This window comes from Pecten maximus, chromosome 15 (genome assembly GCF_902652985.1).
Source record: "Pecten maximus chromosome 15, xPecMax1.1, whole genome shotgun sequence".
NCBI lineage: Eukaryota > Metazoa > Mollusca > Bivalvia > Pectinida > Pectinidae > Pecten > Pecten maximus.
Genome location: NC_047029.1, coordinates 18,803,510 through 18,821,904, shown reverse-complemented (window position 1 = coordinate 18,821,904; position 18,395 = coordinate 18,803,510). Strand labels below are relative to the sequence as shown.

Sequence of the window (18,395 nt, the reverse complement as noted above, 5' to 3'; positions counted from 1 at the left end):
GTTAACATTTTAAGATTAACATCATAATGTATTCCTGGGTCTTTGGTTTATATTGTTTATCGTCCTATTAACAACCAGGGTCATTTCAGGATGTGCATGGCTTTGGAGGTGTAGGAAAGCCGCAGTACGCGTACAAACACCACTGACCTAAGGTCAGTGCCAGGCAACTTCCCACGTGGGTTTCGAACTCGCAACCCAGATGTGGAAGGCTAGTTATAAAGATGGGAGTCACCTTCACCACTCGGCCACCGCGACCCTTTCTTTTTATTCCTTGGTCACAATGGACGTTTATACTATATGGCAAATAAATATATCTATGGATTCCCGAGGTATTCTCTCCAGTAAAATTTCAATCTCGAGTGGATATTCTTTAATTTCACCTCAAGCTCCCGAAACAAATACTTCAAAGCCATGACATTATCATTTAATATATTGTTAACTAGATATGTTGAGGTGTAGTGACGGATAAACCTACACATGCACTATATCTTATTTCGCTGGTGATATAACACCAGTACTCTACTGACTCATATCTCTAAACTGTACATAGTTCTGTATTATTTTACCAAATTTTGAACAGCATAATAAATAAAATTTTCTGTTGTTGTTGTTTTGGGTTTTTTTGTATTTTTTGTTAGCGGTTGGATCGATATCTTAAACGAAACTCACTGCAGTTATTTTCATCAGACCCATCATTGCAATCGTGAATTGTGTCACATTCGTATATATTTGAAATGCATTTCCCGTCAGAACAGGTGAATTCTTCCTCTGTACAGTTAGGCTTGCAGCTCTCACCCACACATCGAAACGATCCGGCAACACATGTACTGGAATGAAATTCGGTTTGTATTATTTTACAAAAATAATATCGTTTCAAATAGGTATAGATTCATTCCGAAAACAGAACATTTAAAGGATATTGATTCAACAACATAAACAACTTTTTTTTAATAGTTCCACCATTTGGTGAAGATTTGAAGATGTCTTGTGATGTAATTGAATCAGTTACGAGTTTGATATATGTAGGATTTCGGCAGAATATAAAAGATTATGCTTAACTTACCAAGTCATACAATCTTGGAGTATTACTGATTCTGCAGGAAATATTGCACCTTGGTAACGGCATGGACATTTGTCTGCAGGCATACACTCGCCATCTACAAGTTGGAGAAGAGGCCGGATTAAATTCAACAATATAACATTAGTTTTGATTAAATAATAAACATACAGAATTTAACGAATTGCTATATTCGGGCATGAGCATGTAATAGTGACATAAATGAAAACAGGGTCACACATACACTCGTGTCGTGAAACTACTTGATGTCTTAGTATTATTTGAAATAATCATGCGAAATCAAATATCCATGGTCCAAAATTAACTTTTACTATTTATTTTCACATCATTAACTAAGACTTCAAAAAAAGACCGGCATTAAAGATATGTGAATCTTATCGTAAACCGAGATAAATAACTTAAATGCGGATTTACATAACTTTCTATCAATTCATTTCTTTAAATGTTGTGATTTTTATTTGTAAACATGTCGCGCCCCATATATCCTATACCACGCTGACGATATTTTCCTTGTCTTCGACCATTGTTGCAACTTTGTCGTAATCGACCGACGGGTTACGTGCATGTGGACGTAAGATTTCCTTGATCTGCATAGTATAGTCCCGAAAAATAACACAGTTTTGTTTTGTTTTTCTAACTCTGCATGAATATCAGAAACAAGATTTTTGGTTTCTTCAACACAGCAATGTCATTTGAATAAGGGTGAGTTCTATACAGACAACTGGTAAGAGTTGGCAAGTTATTTTCTTCAGAATTTTGCCAGCGATATGACGTTGTTACTGTAAATTTCGTATCAATAACTAACTTTAAATTGAAATTTCTATTCACAACAATAGGTCTGTAAGTCCTCATTCGGAGACCCAAACCGTTTAAACAGAATTGTCACTACACAGCGATATATTATCATCTCCGTCCGACAGCCTATCTATACCCGAGAAGATGCAGGGTATCAGGTTTCTATAAAAGTGGATTTGTACGGGTTTAATACAATAATGGCATCGGTAGAATGCGTAAAATATATTGTTCGGAATATTCTTTGAAAAGGAACTATTTTCTAAAATTAAGATTTTATTTACCTTTCCCATTTTCCACATATCCCTCTGGACAACTGCAGCCTTCAACACATTGTGTATCATTACAGTACGGCTCTGGTTCGTTGCCTATATTTTCACATGTTTGCTCGCACGGCGATCGACAAGGCGTGTAACGTCTACCTCCTTCACACATGATAGCTGAGTATAAATAATATCAAATCATTTATTAACTGGTTGTAGGCAACGCCATCTGAAGTTGAGGTAAATCGATAAAGAGTATTGCGTAATACATAAGAGTCTCCTTGAGAATTCGAAGCGGTGAAATATCTAATGCGAGTTTGAATAAGTAAAAGTAACTGTGTTATTTAAATATGTGTTAAATGTTTATCAAAATTGTAAACAAGAAGTATGTACTTCACGTGTGACACAATTGAGACGTTCCTGTCACATTCCTAAATATAATACTTACGACAAAATCGAGGTGTTCTCCATTTAACATGTACGCCCTCGGCATTGCATAACTCTGCAAAACTGGCGATCGCTGTACACAAACATTCGCAGTCACCACCTTTATCACAGCTGTTGGTATAAAAATAGGACTATATAATGTCGTAGTATTGCACTATAGTAAATATTGGTTAATTGCCTCACTCCTGAGACTTATTTTCAGACTTCTTATCTTTTGGTACGTCGGGGTATTAAGTAAGCACCTGAATGCGAATTATTGAGTTTACAATAAGATATGAATATCAAGAATTTTAACAGGATACTAAAATATGTATGCGTTGCTCTTATGTCATCGGCAGGGAGCATAATATATTTAATTGAAAGATTAAGCATCCTCCTGGGTACGTATACGTATAACAAGGTATCGCGGGACGACACTAACCACCTCGCGGCAAATCTAACGATGAACGTGAATTATGAATTGAACAGGCTGACACAAGTGGAATGTGATCTGTTTTATCAATAACAATTTGATACTCAACTGCATTTGTATTTGTATTTGAACTCTTGTTGTGAAAGAAAAGATGTGAACATATATGGTGACATCAATGAAATGATATTATGTATCCCTCAGACAATTAATCAAACAATTTATCAGGACTCCATGCTGCATATGTCATTGTGTTTTATTAAAAACAAATTGATACTCAACTGCATTTGTATTTGTATTTGAACTCCTGGTGTGAAAGAAAATATGTGAACATATATGGTGATATCAATGAAAGTGGTATTATTTAGCACTCCGTGATGCATATGTCATCATTGTACTGATTTTCAAGTAAAGTCAAAAAATGATATAAAGATGAAAATTTTGTATTTCAGTGGTTGTTTGAAATAATCTGCAATAACCTGCAAACCCAACTCTGTATATTGCACTCCGTTTTCATATCCTCCACAAAGAGGAATAGATGTGTAATCCTAAGTGTGAAAACCGAAGCAAAAGAAACGTTTCTTGGATGCTGCATTATGATATCCTCTGTAGTAATACTTGATGTAAGATTTTTTTTTGTAATGAGATTTTTTTCACAAAGATGAATAACTCTGTGAAAATGGTAGCAAGAGTTATGGTTCGGACACACTGCACTCGGCCACAATGTGGTCTTGATGTGTATGGAATTTGATGAAATTATCATGCATGGTTTGAAAGTTATGCTACGGAAAAGGTTAATGACTGTAAAATTATCATGCATGGTTTGAAAGTTATGGTTCGGGAAAATTTATCACGTATGTGCTTACGTTCCTACGTAATTACGTAGTTCCCCTCGGCAACTCGTCGCGGGAAGGTTTAAAAAAAGGGACATAATGCGGTATCGTATATTCTACACGTAGCATCATTTCGCGGGGAGGCGATTACAAAACCACACAATGACAGATTTTCTGCATGAAATTTAATGTAAATAATGACCTTGCACGTCTGTATTTTCTAACACATTAGGTTTTTCGTAGTTTAATAACAAAACACGAGTGATCAAAAAAGATGCTTGAAACATAACTGTACAGATGAACACGTCGTAAAATGTATTTGTTACCATTTAACATCAAAGTGTATGCGAACGTGTAGTGTGTATGTACACGTCGGGTTGTGTAACATCTAATCAACTAGAGATGTTATTGTTTTTCTGAGCAAAAGCCTTGCGAGGCATTGATTTTTTCCACCTTTTAGTCAAGGTCACATTGCATTAAATCAAACGGGTAACAAATGTATACAGCAGTTTTCATTAGAGATAGGCCATATTGTTACCCACAATAACTTTCAAAAATCAAGGAATGTTTTCTTTTGAGGTTTCTTTTAGCAGTTAATTTTACTTTTGCCTCTTATGCAAATATTGCACACATTTTCAAGTGTTCTTACTACCAAAAAATAATTAACAGTATTTTACAGTATTTGTAACTAGAAAATTGCACGGTACAAAAGAGCTTAGATGACTATGTTTGAATGCATATATTACTCGTAATCTATACAATATTTATTTCTTGCTATCTATATACCATATCTCGTTATGTATATAACATTTCTCGCTGTCTATATAACATTTCTAGCTATCTATATAATGTATCGTTATCTATATGACACTTCTCGTTATCTATATAACTTTTCTAGTTATTAATTTAACATTTCTCGTTTTCTATATAACTTTTCTAGTTATCTATATAACATTTCTCGTTATCTATATAATATTTCTCGTTATCGATATAACATTTCTCGTTATCTATATAAAATTTTCGTTATCTACATAACATTTCTCGTTATCTATATAACATTTTCGTTATCTATATAACATTTCTTGCTATCTACAAAACATTTCTCGTTATCTATATAATATTTCTCGTTACCTAGTTATTTATAAAACATTTCCAGCTATCTATATAACATTTCTAGCTATCTATATAACATTTTTCGTTATCTCTATAACGAGAAATATAAAAATGTCTACATGTTATTTCTCGTTATCGATATGACATTTCCCGTTATCTATAGTAATTTTATATGAAACAGTGATCCAGAATCCGTTGAGCAAAAGTATCTCACAATAGCCATGTCTGGATTTCTTAATGCTCATGATTACTAAAGAAGCCAACAAAGAAAAAGAATGTATTCTACTGATGTTTTTTTACATCAAGAGTTAAGATAAAATAAATCACCTGCAAGCATCGGTCAAACAATCTTGATACATTTCTTCTGCTTCTATATTAGAGTGTTGTCGACATTTTTCGAAAAGCGGTCCTTCCCGAATCACTTTGCATGACTCTTCGGCCCAGGAAGCGCGAATGCTCTGGCTACCCTGTTAAAAGTATGACGTTTTGAATTTATGTAACAAATTTAGATGATTTAATTATATACTGAAACGAAAAAGAAACGCAACATGGAAAATTGTGATTAATTTTGTATTAAATATACATATCTGTATAAAAATCGCGGAAATAAACATGCACCCTGCCTAACACCCATACCAATCTTCAAAATCACCCAAGTGTGACTAGAGACCTATGCACTTCCGGCGCGGTAAAAACATCAAAAACCGTGCCTGTACAAACATATGCGTTCTTTTTTCATTCAAACCAGTATCAATTCATCACTAACATTGAGCCACATCATCGCCAATACTTTTGCAAACAATAATTCCTTTTACAATTATGCCACGGTTATCAAAGGTTGATAGAGGACGTGCTATAGCGATGCTTCTGGCAGGGAACACGCAACTTCACGTCGCTCGACAATTCAGAGTTCACAAATCGACTATTAGTCGATTAGTTTCACGTCTTAACGCAACAGGAAGAGTCGATGACCAGCCGAGATCAGGACGTCCACGCGTAACGTCGCGACGTCAAGACCGGGTTCTTAGGTTGGCACACCTGCGTAACAGGAGATTAACGGCCGCTGAAACGGCAAGGAATACGATTGGTAATCATAACCGTCGAATTCATCCCCAAACAGTGATCAACAGACTGCGTGAGGCTAATTTGCGTGCAAGGCGACAGTACGTTGGTTTACCACTAACACCGCAACGTCGAGCACGTCGTATGCAATGGGCAACGGCACATATGCCCAGACGTTTTCCTATGAGACGTTGGAGGTCTATGCTCTTCACCGATGAATCTCGATTCACGTTATTTCGAGCAGATGGCCGTCAACGTGTGTACCGGCGTCGAGGCGAACGTTTTGCTGACGCCTGTGTTTTGGAACACGACCGATTTGGGGGTGGATCAGTTATGGTTTGGGCGGGAATCTCCCATGGTTTGAAGACGCCTTTGGTGATAGTCAATGGGAATTTAACGGCCGTACGCTATCGGGATGAGATCCTTAGGCCCCATGTTGTGCCGTTTGTTAGGCAGCATCATCTAACCTTTCAGCAAGATAACGCGAGACCACACGTTGCAAGAGTCTGTAGAGACTTTCTTGCGACACAGAACATTGTTCCTATAGATTGGCCTCCATATAGCCCCGACCTGTCCCCAATCGAGCATTGGTGGGATGAATTAGACAGAAGAATTCGAAATCGCCGTAACCCCCCAAATACCCTCCCTCAGTTAGCAAATGCACTCGTCCAAGAATGGAATAACATTCCAATACGGAAAGTCAATGCCCTGATGAACTCAATGCAACAAAGAATTAGAGATGTGATAACTGTTCGAGGAGGACACACACGATATTAGGGCACGGTTTCAAAACTGCTGCCATTTCAACTTGGATTCACGTAGGGTACTACCAATCATGACCTTCTAGCAAAGTGACCTGTTCTTAAAAATCTCTAAACATTTAAAGGATGTTACATCAATATTCAATATTAACTATTACATATGAAATTTAAACATAATGCTCACAAGTATTATTTTATTAAACCTACAATTTGAAGTTGCGTTTCTTTTTCGTTTCAGTATATTTATCAATAATAAATACTACTAAAAAGGTCTCCATACGCATGCATGTGGTACACAGCCGAGGCCGTCCCTAAAATTAGCTTTACTGTTAAAAGGACTTTAAACAGTTTAAACTAAACTTATACAGATTACCATTATTAGATTATACTAACAATTTTCTATCAGTTTTAAAACCGGGTATAAAAAACATTTATATTCAAATAAGTTTGGAAATTGATGATTGTTTAATTCTAAAAAAATTTTGGTTAATTCTAAAGTTTTTTCAATCTTTGCTTTTTTAGTGAATGACTCGAATTAGTGTGTGTGATGCCATACCACTGACCTGACAAGGCAACAAATCCCCCTTATCATTCACTACATCTGCACATGCGCTACTGGTTTTCCACGAATTAGCAAATTCAGTGACGTCCTGCGTGTTCATGCCATTCTGAGATTGATAATCATTATTATCGATCCCATCGTAATTTCCACACAGACCCTCCACTCTCTCCCGCCATTGGGATCCCAGGTAAATATATACCCTTGTGCCTGTGAAAAAAGGCAAGACACGAAATAAGTTAACAGTGCTGTAATAGAAATACATAATTTTGGAAAATGTAAGGTATTCTCTGTATAAGTAAACAAGGCTGACAAAAGGCATACATTCAGGAAATGATCGGTGCGGAATTCTCATTTTTGCTTTTTTGTTTTTGTTTTTTTTATCAGAGACATGTGAAAAAAACTAGTTAAAGATAACATAATAACCGATAGTGTACGCTCAAAGTAAGGAAATGCCGATAATTCAGTTGATCAAAGCATACATATCCATGTGTATATATGTATTTCAGAGTTGCGTCTAAACTCAGTCAAACATGCTTTTAGGGGAAACCTTTATTTCGAAATATGTCAATCATCGCAGACACATAACGTTTACCTCAATCAGCATATAGGCACAGTTCTAGAAAAGGGTTCCGTGTTGCTACGTATGAATAATCAAGTCACAAATAATATTTAATATAATTCATAACATGAAAAGTAGAAGTAAGCATACATGACAAATACAAGTGCGTGTCGAGGCACCTTGCCTATATGCCACCGCTTGGACATACACCAAATATGTATCAGCTACATGGTTACTCCTTAGACCGAAATATACAATTGGGGATTAAACTTGACTATACACATAGTTTCAAGACATTTTGCAGCCATATTTGTAATTTGAATCACGTGATATGAGTCTCACAGGAACCCAGTCAATATACGTTGTACATAAGTTTATATACACATATCGGCCACCTTATCAGTTTTTTCCTTAAATTATTATATACGTGGCTTACCATTATCCCACAGCAAGGAAACGTCTTGATCCGGAATGATTACTCGGACCCATGGTGACTCTACAATTACATCGATACTGGATGTTTTGTAGCGTAGGCCGTTCACAGTTGTATCACCGACTTTCACGAGTGATCCTCTGACCAACGATACCACCAAACCACCTTTTACAGTCAGCTCTACTGATTTTGTACACGTGACACCATTACTTCCGCATCCAATGTTTTCCGCTGTTATATCAAACGTATCGCCATTCTTTTCCCTCGCCAATGTGTATGAACAGTCTCCTTGGAAATTATAGTGGTTTTGGTCAAATGTGTGGTAATGAGGGTCACCGGACGCCCAACACACAGCTACAATAGACATAAATCATATTTGATTAAGTGATATATTGTATAAAAGAAGATATTGACATCTTTCAATACAAAGGTGAAACTTTTACCATGGTGTCATCCGACCTTCCTAGATATATTTAGATATAGTACAGCAAAATTATAATTAAAATGCATCATAAAGTTTCCAACAGCTTTTATATATATATAGATATATATATAAACGTTCGTGTATAGGTGGATATAACAATAAACAAACAAAACTTAACGACGGCCTTTCTAGCGCTTTCACAACTATTGCTGCTCCTCAGCAAACTTTCAAATAATCATTTGGTGCCACAGTCTTCGATTTCCTCAATCATTATTACCTGCATCTATTAGCGTAACGATGCAGTCTATATCACATGAGTCTTACACAATATTTATCAACGTCACGAAAATGCTTCGCATCGTACTAGGGCTGAATCAAACGCAGCGATGATTCCAATTAAAACAATTGCGTTATTATGGTTATTCTTTCAAATAAACATACAGGGAAATGGGAGAAAATCAATAATGTATTTATTAAAGGGAAGACAGAGATGTAAATATAGCAGTCAACGCTTGTCAGATTGCCTTGGCAATGTAATCTGTGTGACATGTAAATGTTAAATAAAAATATCTGTAAAGCAAACAAATATAACGTATCAATATTTTCGTATTCACATTATTATATACATCTAAGGTCATGGTAATTTTTACCTGGACAATCTTCCTTCGCTATGATACTCCATTGTGTGTCTTTACAGCGACTGCAATGAAACAACAATATGATAATTCAAGATAATTCAAAAGTTGTGTATGACACACCATTGTTTCTTTCATGGCAATAATTTGCTGTTTTATTAGGATTCGGCATAGAAGATCTAATCAGATAGGAATATCGATTAATAGAAAAAATAATATACTAACTATGTCTTGCAGGATTCTTCGAATGTAGCACCTGGACTATAGTATTCACCATGAAGTGGGCATGGACACTGATCCTTTGTGACACAAGTTCCCTGGAAACAATGTATAAAATAACGTGTAAATGCCAACCTCTTATGGAATGAAATTTATTATTTCAACATTCACGAGGTCATTACAACATAGGCTTCTTGACATATTCTATTAATCGCATTAGCGATTGATCTATTGCGATTCATGGCAAATATGTGAAGAAAACCAATGTTGTTATGACCTCATTAATGTTGAAAAAATAAATTTAATTCCTTATATTTACATTATGATTTTTTTTCTTTTAAAGCACCCAACTATTAAATCTATTGCGATTCATGGAGAATTTCATAAGCCAATGTTGTTATGTATATACTATATTGATCGCGTTTATTAAAAGAATACGAGAAGAAGCAAAACTCCGACGGTGGAGAGTATTACCTGTTGTTTTGTGTTCCCCAACATCACTACACACTGTGATGAGGCTAATGTTGGTATGAAAAATGCATAGAATGTTTGCCTATGCTTTAAAAGCATACTAAATGTACATATATATGACTGGTGTTTTTTTTGTTTTTTTTTGTTTTTTTTAATGTTTTTTGGGAGCTGTTTTGTTATATATGTTGTTCATATTATTTTTTCAATCATTTTGATTATGATGACATAAGAATTATTAGTAACACTCCATCCATAAAAAGGATCATTTTTATGTTTTCTAGTCTTATATATTGGCGAAATAGCTATGAGCAGAGGAATGTAGCCTGGATGCCGCGGTGAAGAGCTTGCCTTCAATGGGCTTAATAATTACCAATAAATATTAGAAACATTGTAAGTATTCTAAGATATCGACATACGTTTGGGGTTCGATACAGATCCTTCGGACAGGCACATCCATCATACGTTAAATCATTTGCACAAGATATTTGACGTCCCAAAGTTGCACAGGTCGGTTCACAGGCAGTCAAACTTTTTCTATAGATCTGGTTCTTTGGGCACGATATGGTATCATCACAGTGGTCATCATCGCACACCCATTTCGCGTTCTTGCAGGTACTGACAAAAAGAACATGAATATTGAGAGTATTTTCATATAACAGTATACTAATGTGCTTATACACATTTTTCTCATATATATTTTTAGTAATCGTATGTTCAAAATATATGCAAAATGTCACATGTGAAACATTAATGTATTCAAATCAATTCGAAAATGATATACAAATATGAGAATCATTAAGTCCTATTATATCAATACACTTGTATGATGTTTCCATAATATGTGCATAGTGAATTATATTTCACCCTCTAATCACTTATTGCATTAATAAAATTCCTTTTACTTTTGATTTTGCCCTTTTTCTTAACATTTCAGATGTACACCAATTTTCTCTATTTTTATAGTAGGATAGATATAATTCATCCATGGAAATTGATGGAACTGTCTCCCTTCGATTACAGTAGTAAATGAAAAATCGTATGAGAAGCAATAAAAGATTTATTTCGTATTCTAATCCAGCATCACTTACCCCGAAAAGCACTGATTAAAGGTAAAATATTAATTAAAAACCATGCTTGATTTAAAAGCAAAAATCAAAAGACCTTTACATAATAACAGTCCCAAAGTAAATGTAGCATTATCCCGCTTCCATCTTCATAAAACATAAATCTTTATGTTATAAAAGTTTAACTTACATTATTTGAGCAATAGTGTATTGAATGGTATACAATATTTTAAACTGGGTCAATATAAATTGTACACTGGGCCATCCAAGTTGTTTGCAATCGTCAAGTAAATCCGGAAAGTTCACATAAATTTGAAAATTAAGAGGATCTTTTTATTACAAGAATAGATCTGTCAAGGTTTTCACGTTCGCATTTGGTGCAATGGTTATGATTGAAGATACAACGAGTCTATCGGAATGAATCTTGAGACAATATTGCATATATCGTAAATCAGAATATTGACAAGAAAATGCTTACCAGTTGGTGCAGCCTTGAATGGTCATTACATTGGCATCTTTATATGTGGATGAATACTTGTCAAAGCATCCACACTCTTCGATATCGACGCAAACATTCGATTCACTCAAGAGTTGGCCTTCTGGACATACACATCCTGGCATACACATTTCCATACATGTGGAATCACTGACTTGAACATCACGACATGACCCTTCACATATACTAGCGCAGGCAGTATAGACACTTCCACCTTGACATACTGCATAACCACCTGAACAAGAAAAATAAAGTGATTGTGCATTCTAAGGTGTGTTTCATTCCCAGTAAATACGCATAAAAAGTGTATAAATGTCTTAAAATGTTTTTTTATGAATCTCCAAAAGAAAATTATGAATATATTATTTGTCAATAAGCATACCACACATCTCGGCTAATGTTGTATCCGAAAGCCAGTTCACTGCGCTGTGATCGTCTTTGTTGGTGCACATCAGTGCAAAAGCTTCGATGGTAGCACAGACTGTATTGTTAGCTTCTTGGCTTTTGCTAGCACAGTAATCCTCAATGCATTGAGAGTAAAACACACTCGCAGCTTCATGATCACTGCATTTACTAAACATTGTGTGATCAACGAGTGGCTTGCACTTATTTTCGGCCTCTTTTCTCTGAAATATAAATGATGTGCAATAACAATATGATAGTTCAATCAATCTGTACTTAAGCGATAAAGGGTCTTTATATATCAAATGATATAAAATATAAACTATGAAAAGGTAGCAAGGTCCTTAGCCAGTCTTGGTCACAAAAATTGATTCCTTTGCCAACGATCACTTATTTACGACGATTGTCTTTGCTTCAATCAGTTGTAGAAGAAAAATTAAAGTACCCTAAAAACATGGAAGATGGGTTATCCATCGGCCGACTGGTATATTGTATTTTCTTGACCACTGCTGAACAGATTTTATCTAAATTTGATTTTTAGTCCAGTTGTTTTCGACCCCAAGTATGTAAATCGCTGTCAGATATAAATATTATGTTTACGGTAAAACAACTTATATGTAAAATAACTACGATTATATAAATAAGAGATATTCATGATCCCTCTATGCCATTGCGCTTAACAATTCGATTATATCGACTTTCAAAAATGATTATTTCATTGATTACCAGCACAGTACCTTTGATATATCGTCACAAGGGTGGTGATATTCCTTTGATGGGTCCAAACAGTCTTTATACCCATGCGCAAATTCATAACCCTTTGCCTCAATGCTTCCGTGTTGTGTTTCAAAATCGTTTGCAGTAACACCGTCATAATTTCCGAATAATCCAAGCACCTTAAAACAAGAATTATGTATTATATTAATATTTTACGCAATTGAAATATAGATATCCGAAATACACTGAATTCATCTTTCATACCAATACCTTGTTAATACATGTAATAAGTAAACATGACAGCAGATAAAGATATCAGTGATAAAGACTATGTTTTTGAATAAAAAAACTAGATAAAAGCAAGTTACCATCGCATGATATTTTTGTCTGTGCTTTTCCTAGAAATGTTCATCCCTGAATTAAGTTACTTATAAATTCCATGACTAATTATTAACAATGGAAGTCCTGAGAACTTTTTTTTATCATCATTATTATTATCATTTTTAATCGAATAGAGAACGAGCTAGTGGGTTTTATTCAAGACATTGATTAAATAATAACATTATAAATGAGTAGTTACCTGTTTTTCATATAGACGTTCCAGACGCACGATCAATTCTGTTCGTCCATTGTAGAAGATATTATATCCAAATCCCCTCACTGATATCATCATTGTTGTTGCTTGTTCGATAACCAGGTCGTTAGAGAAATACTTAAACAAACCTGGTCTGTTGTTTAATAGTTGACCATTTACGGATATTTCGTCCCGTCGGATCTCCACTTTGGTTGATTTGTATTTGATAACCACTGATGTCATACAGTGTCGTCCCTTCTGGGGACTCGTTGTTGGACAGGTGTCGAATTTAACTTGCACAGTTAAATCAGTTCTGCTACTCCCTTCTGGATCTCTTGGCTGAAAAGCATGTGATGTTGAGAGTACTATACGTTCCATGTCACCAGACATTTCAGTTTCATATTGATTAGTCATCATACAAATCAAAACGATTTATTGACTTTTTTATTTGTTCTATTGACTGGTTTCCATATAAACTTTGAGTTTTACAGGCAACTATGCAATGTATATAACTAACTGGACTTTGGTTAGAGAGTTGCTGTTGACAGAGAAAACAAATATGACTGGTACTTAGCTGGTGGGGTGGGATTGCCTGCATATTTCCGACGAAACTTAGTGATAATCGCGGTCTACTGTTTTAAGCAGGATGCCACAACTTGTATACAACTCTAGAAATTGCTAGGCAATACATACGCGCGTTTTCAACCTAAAAACCTGGTATCGAAGAAATTATCATGCATCCAATGCAGATCATAATAGTGTGCAGCATATTACTGACATTTCGTACACCGGTACTACGGCTTCAGGTAAGTTACTTGAAGTACCAAACAAAGAGCAGTATTTTTTCCTACTTGATTTTATGTTCTGGACACATAGTGTAACAAGCCAAAAATGATAAACAAATATGAGTTTGTCTTCTTGCATGACCCTATTGTCATAGCCTGGCTCTAATGACCCTATTGTCATAGCCTGACTCCAATGACCATACTGTCATAGCCTGACTCTAATGACCCTATTGTCATAGCCTGACTCCAATGACCATACTGTCATAGCCTGACTCTAATGACCATACTGTCATAGCCTGACTCTAATGACCATACTGTCATAGCCTGACTCTAATGACCCTACTGTCATAGCCTGACTCTAATGACCATACTGTAATAGCCTGACTCTAATGACCATACTGTCATAGCCTGACTCTAATGACCCTACTGTCATAGCCTGACTCTAATGACCATACTGTCATAGCCTGACTCTAATGACCATACTGTCATAGCCTGACTCTAATGACCCTACTGTCATAGCCTGACTCTAATGACCATACTGTAATAGCCTGACTCTAATGACCATACTGTCATAGCCTGACTCTAATGACCCTACTGTCATAGCCTGACTCTAATGACCATACTGTCATAGCCTGACTCTAATGACCATACTGTCATAGCCTGACTCTAATGACCATACTGTCATAGCCTGACTCTAATGACCATACTGTCATAGCCTGACTCTAATGACCCTACTGTCATAGCCTGACTCCAATGACCATACTGTCATAGTCTGGCTCTAATGACCATACTGTCATAGCCTGACTCTAATGATCATACGGTCATAGCCTGACTCTAATTACCCTAGTGTTCTAGCCTGACTCTAATGACCATACTGTCATAGCATGACTCTAATGACCATACTGTCATAGCCTGACTCTAATGACCCTACTGTCATAGCCTGACTCTAATGACCATACTGTAATAGCCTGACTCTAATGACCATACTGTCATAGCCTGACTCTAATGACCATACTGTCATAGCCTGACTCTAATGACCATACTGTCATAGCCTGACTCCAATGACCATACTGTCATAGCCTGACTCTAATTACCCTAGTGTTCTAGCCTGACTCTAATTACCCTAGTGTTCTAGCCTGACTCTAATGATCATACGGTCATAGCCTGACTCTAATGACCATACTGTCATAGCCTGACTCTAATGACCATACTGTCATAGCCTGACTCTAATGACCATACTGTCATAGCCTGACTCTAATGACCATACTGTCATAGTCTGGCTCTAATGACCATACTGTCATAGCCTGACTCTAATGATCATACGGTCATAGCCTGACTCTAATTACCCTAGTGTTCTAGCCTGACTCTAATGACCATACTGTCATAGCATGACTCTAATGACCATACTGTCATAGCCTGACTCTAATGACCATACTGTCATAGTCTGACTCTAATGATCATACGGTCATAGCCTGACTCTAATTACCCTAGTGTTCTAGCCTGACTCTAATGACCATACTGTCATAGCCTGACTCTAATGGTCATACGGTCATAGCCTGACACTAATTAGCCTAGTGTTCTAGCCTGACTCTAATTACTATTATTATTCGTCATAACCTAACTCATTAGAGACCAATATATATTCGGTATCCCTTATCAACCTAAATATCAAATTTGAAATGGATCAGTATGTAAATTTCAACCAATAAGATTCCAATATTTGCTTCAGCATGGTTGGCATGGCCACTAAGCCTACTCAGTGATGGTTGGCGTCCCCTAATCCCCCTGTACACAAATTTGGTCATTAATTTAAGATCAATAAAAGACAATTCGCGCTTCTGCTTGGTTGTCATGTCACCAAAACCTATACAGTGATGCTCAGCATCACCTTATACCTCTGTAAATATCTAAATTCAGAAACCAGAAAGGCGTTGCCATGGTTTTAATTTCGGAAACAACTAATTTCTCTGTCCAATTATAGGCTTTGTCTAGTAACACAATTTCACAATGGCTGAATAAAATTAGTCAAATTACTGAGTGTTATTGCCCTTTATAGGAAAACATAGTGTTCATAGTGACCAGTTACCAAGGCTTCCAAATTTCGAAGAATCGAAGTCCCATACTTTTATGTTTGTATGACGTTCAATGAAATCGTATTCCAAGTTTACGAGAACTTGTCCTACACAATATTTGCGGACGACAAACAAACATACACACAGGCTGATTCCAGTATACCCCTCCCCAACCCATTTTGTTGTGGAGGATATATTAAGTCCCAAAATAACATTTGGGGGATATCAAGTGCCTCCTTGTAGTTTTTTAAGGCAAAACAATGCGGTTAAATTCACAGTCCCCTTAAACACCTATTTACAATTTTGTATCAAAATCGGACAATATTTAAACTTCGACCAGTCAGACGCCAGGAAATGGCGGCCATTTTGTTGAATTATGAAACCGAATCACAAAATGTGACTGTTATCCTATGATATACCTACATACCAAATTTAATAAAAATCGGACGATATCTAAATTTCGACCAATCAAATAACCAGGATTAAGCTGCAGTTGTAAAAGCTTCAGAAACACTTTACATGTCACATATGTAGATAAAAATGATAGGCTTTATTGACACCATTTGACAAGGTTATGGACCTATCTCCAATGTTGAAAGCACGAGATTGGATGGTTTTGAAAAGTATATTTCTTTTTAATCCCATGTTTTTGTGGGGGTTTTTGGGTTGTTTTTTTTTTTTTTTTTATCAAATTTCTATAGTTTATTTTATTGATCTGCTTTTAGATGATAAACACCACATCCCTTGGTTTTCATGGAAACATGATTATTCGTAGGCATACTGGTGCCTATCAACATCATCGAAAAGATCTTTAATTCTATTACCGATATGTCAATAATCATTCTCATTATATTATTATCCTGCACAATTGCTTTACAGTGAAACATTTTCCATGAATTATCACTTTTTTTATATTGTTTACAACATATATATATATACCTTAATAAAGTCGTAGAAACATGGTGACGGATCAAGGCTGTAATGTTTCCCATCAAAGGTGGTAATGTGAGACAGACCGTTTACTCTGGCTGATTGTGCACAAGGGTTATTTGTGCAGATCCACTTGCCAGAACTGCATGTACTGTTAACATAGCATAATTCAATTTTAATACGACGCAGTACTCTAATACAGAAAATTATATGCATTTATCAAATAACATAACAAAACAAATCAATGTCGTTGCTTGTAAAAATCAATTAATTATAATCCATTTCTAGATAAATTAATAACTCTCATGAATAGCTGTGTTGTTTCCCGTGGAATATAGTTGTGTATTTGGAGTAAGGATGTGTATGTTTGAATATACAAATTCTGACATAATGACCTTATTGTAAAAATCAAATTTGCAAAATATTTCTCCAACAGAAAAAGGTTGACAAGTATGTGTGATTGACTCAATCATCGGTTCATACTTTTGTATTCATAATGTAGATATTTGTGACCATTGTGGTATACGCAAGTGGTATATGTACATTTAAAACAAATGTAATTGATTACACATAGATTTCTCTTGAGAAATGCAACTGTCCTGAACTTGTTTTCGATCAGTGCCCTGGCGACGCCTGCCGTTTCATTTCCATTTCCATTTACGTTTAGGAATTGAATGTTGCAAGTATATATGTTTTACAAGTGTGTACGTGGTTGCTGATTTCACAGTAAGCTTTGTTTTCCCAAGTGGTTGTCTTTTACATATTGTTTACAAAATTAAGTTACATATAGTTTTACCTACCAAGAATTACAGTCCATTTTCATGGTAGCATTCGGGCTGTATGTTACGCGATTGAAGTGACAGTTACACTCGGAAGGAGAGACACATTTGCCATCCTGAAATACTTTGTTGCTTGGGCATTCGCATCCAGGAACGCACTGTTGTTCTTTAGCGCATGTATCGGACGTCTCAACCAGGATATGATTGCAGGAGCGTGGACAGTAACTACCGCATTCGTTGTATATAAGGCCAGGAGGACACGACTTCGCTGTAAAGAGTGTATGTAAACTTCAGTGATTTTTTCAAGATTAAATACCGTAAAAATGCTACTTCTCTAGAACTGTTGCAAACTATTGGTGAATACCACTGTTGATTTGAATTGCATTGTATGTATAGGCATATCAAACAGACAGCTCATGAATGTTCTCTGAGGATATTAAAAAATATCCGTTAATGTTATCAATTTATCCTCCTGGTAGATATATTAATAAAAAATGTCATTACAATAGACGTTG

At 35.8% G+C, this 18,395-nt stretch overlaps 1 protein-coding gene across 3 annotated transcripts in view; it reads right to left on the bottom strand.

Annotated features, from left to right (window-relative positions):
* LOC117343095 (SCO-spondin-like) overlaps positions 1–18,395 on the bottom strand; it is a 54,754-nt gene that overhangs the window by 22,280 nt on the left and 14,079 nt on the right. For all 3 annotated transcript variants that reach the window (XM_033905393.1, XM_033905394.1, XM_033905395.1), the window contains exons 13-28: positions 17,902–18,148; positions 17,111–17,252; positions 13,321–13,653; positions 12,761–12,919; positions 12,004–12,247; positions 11,604–11,856; positions 10,478–10,676; positions 9,597–9,688; positions 9,387–9,436; positions 8,316–8,666; positions 7,322–7,527; positions 5,263–5,402; positions 2,582–2,691; positions 2,155–2,310; positions 1,064–1,157; positions 670–827 (exon numbers count right to left, since the gene is read on the bottom strand). In XM_033905393.1, the coding sequence (XP_033761284.1) occupies positions 670–827; positions 1,064–1,157; positions 2,155–2,310; positions 2,582–2,691; positions 5,263–5,402; positions 7,322–7,527; positions 8,316–8,666; positions 9,387–9,436; positions 9,597–9,688; positions 10,478–10,676; positions 11,604–11,856; positions 12,004–12,247; positions 12,761–12,919; positions 13,321–13,653; positions 17,111–17,252; positions 17,902–18,148 (2,934 nt within the window). The remainder of the gene's footprint in view (positions 1–669; positions 828–1,063; positions 1,158–2,154; positions 2,311–2,581; positions 2,692–5,262; positions 5,403–7,321; positions 7,528–8,315; positions 8,667–9,386; positions 9,437–9,596; positions 9,689–10,477; positions 10,677–11,603; positions 11,857–12,003; positions 12,248–12,760; positions 12,920–13,320; positions 13,654–17,110; positions 17,253–17,901; positions 18,149–18,395) is intronic.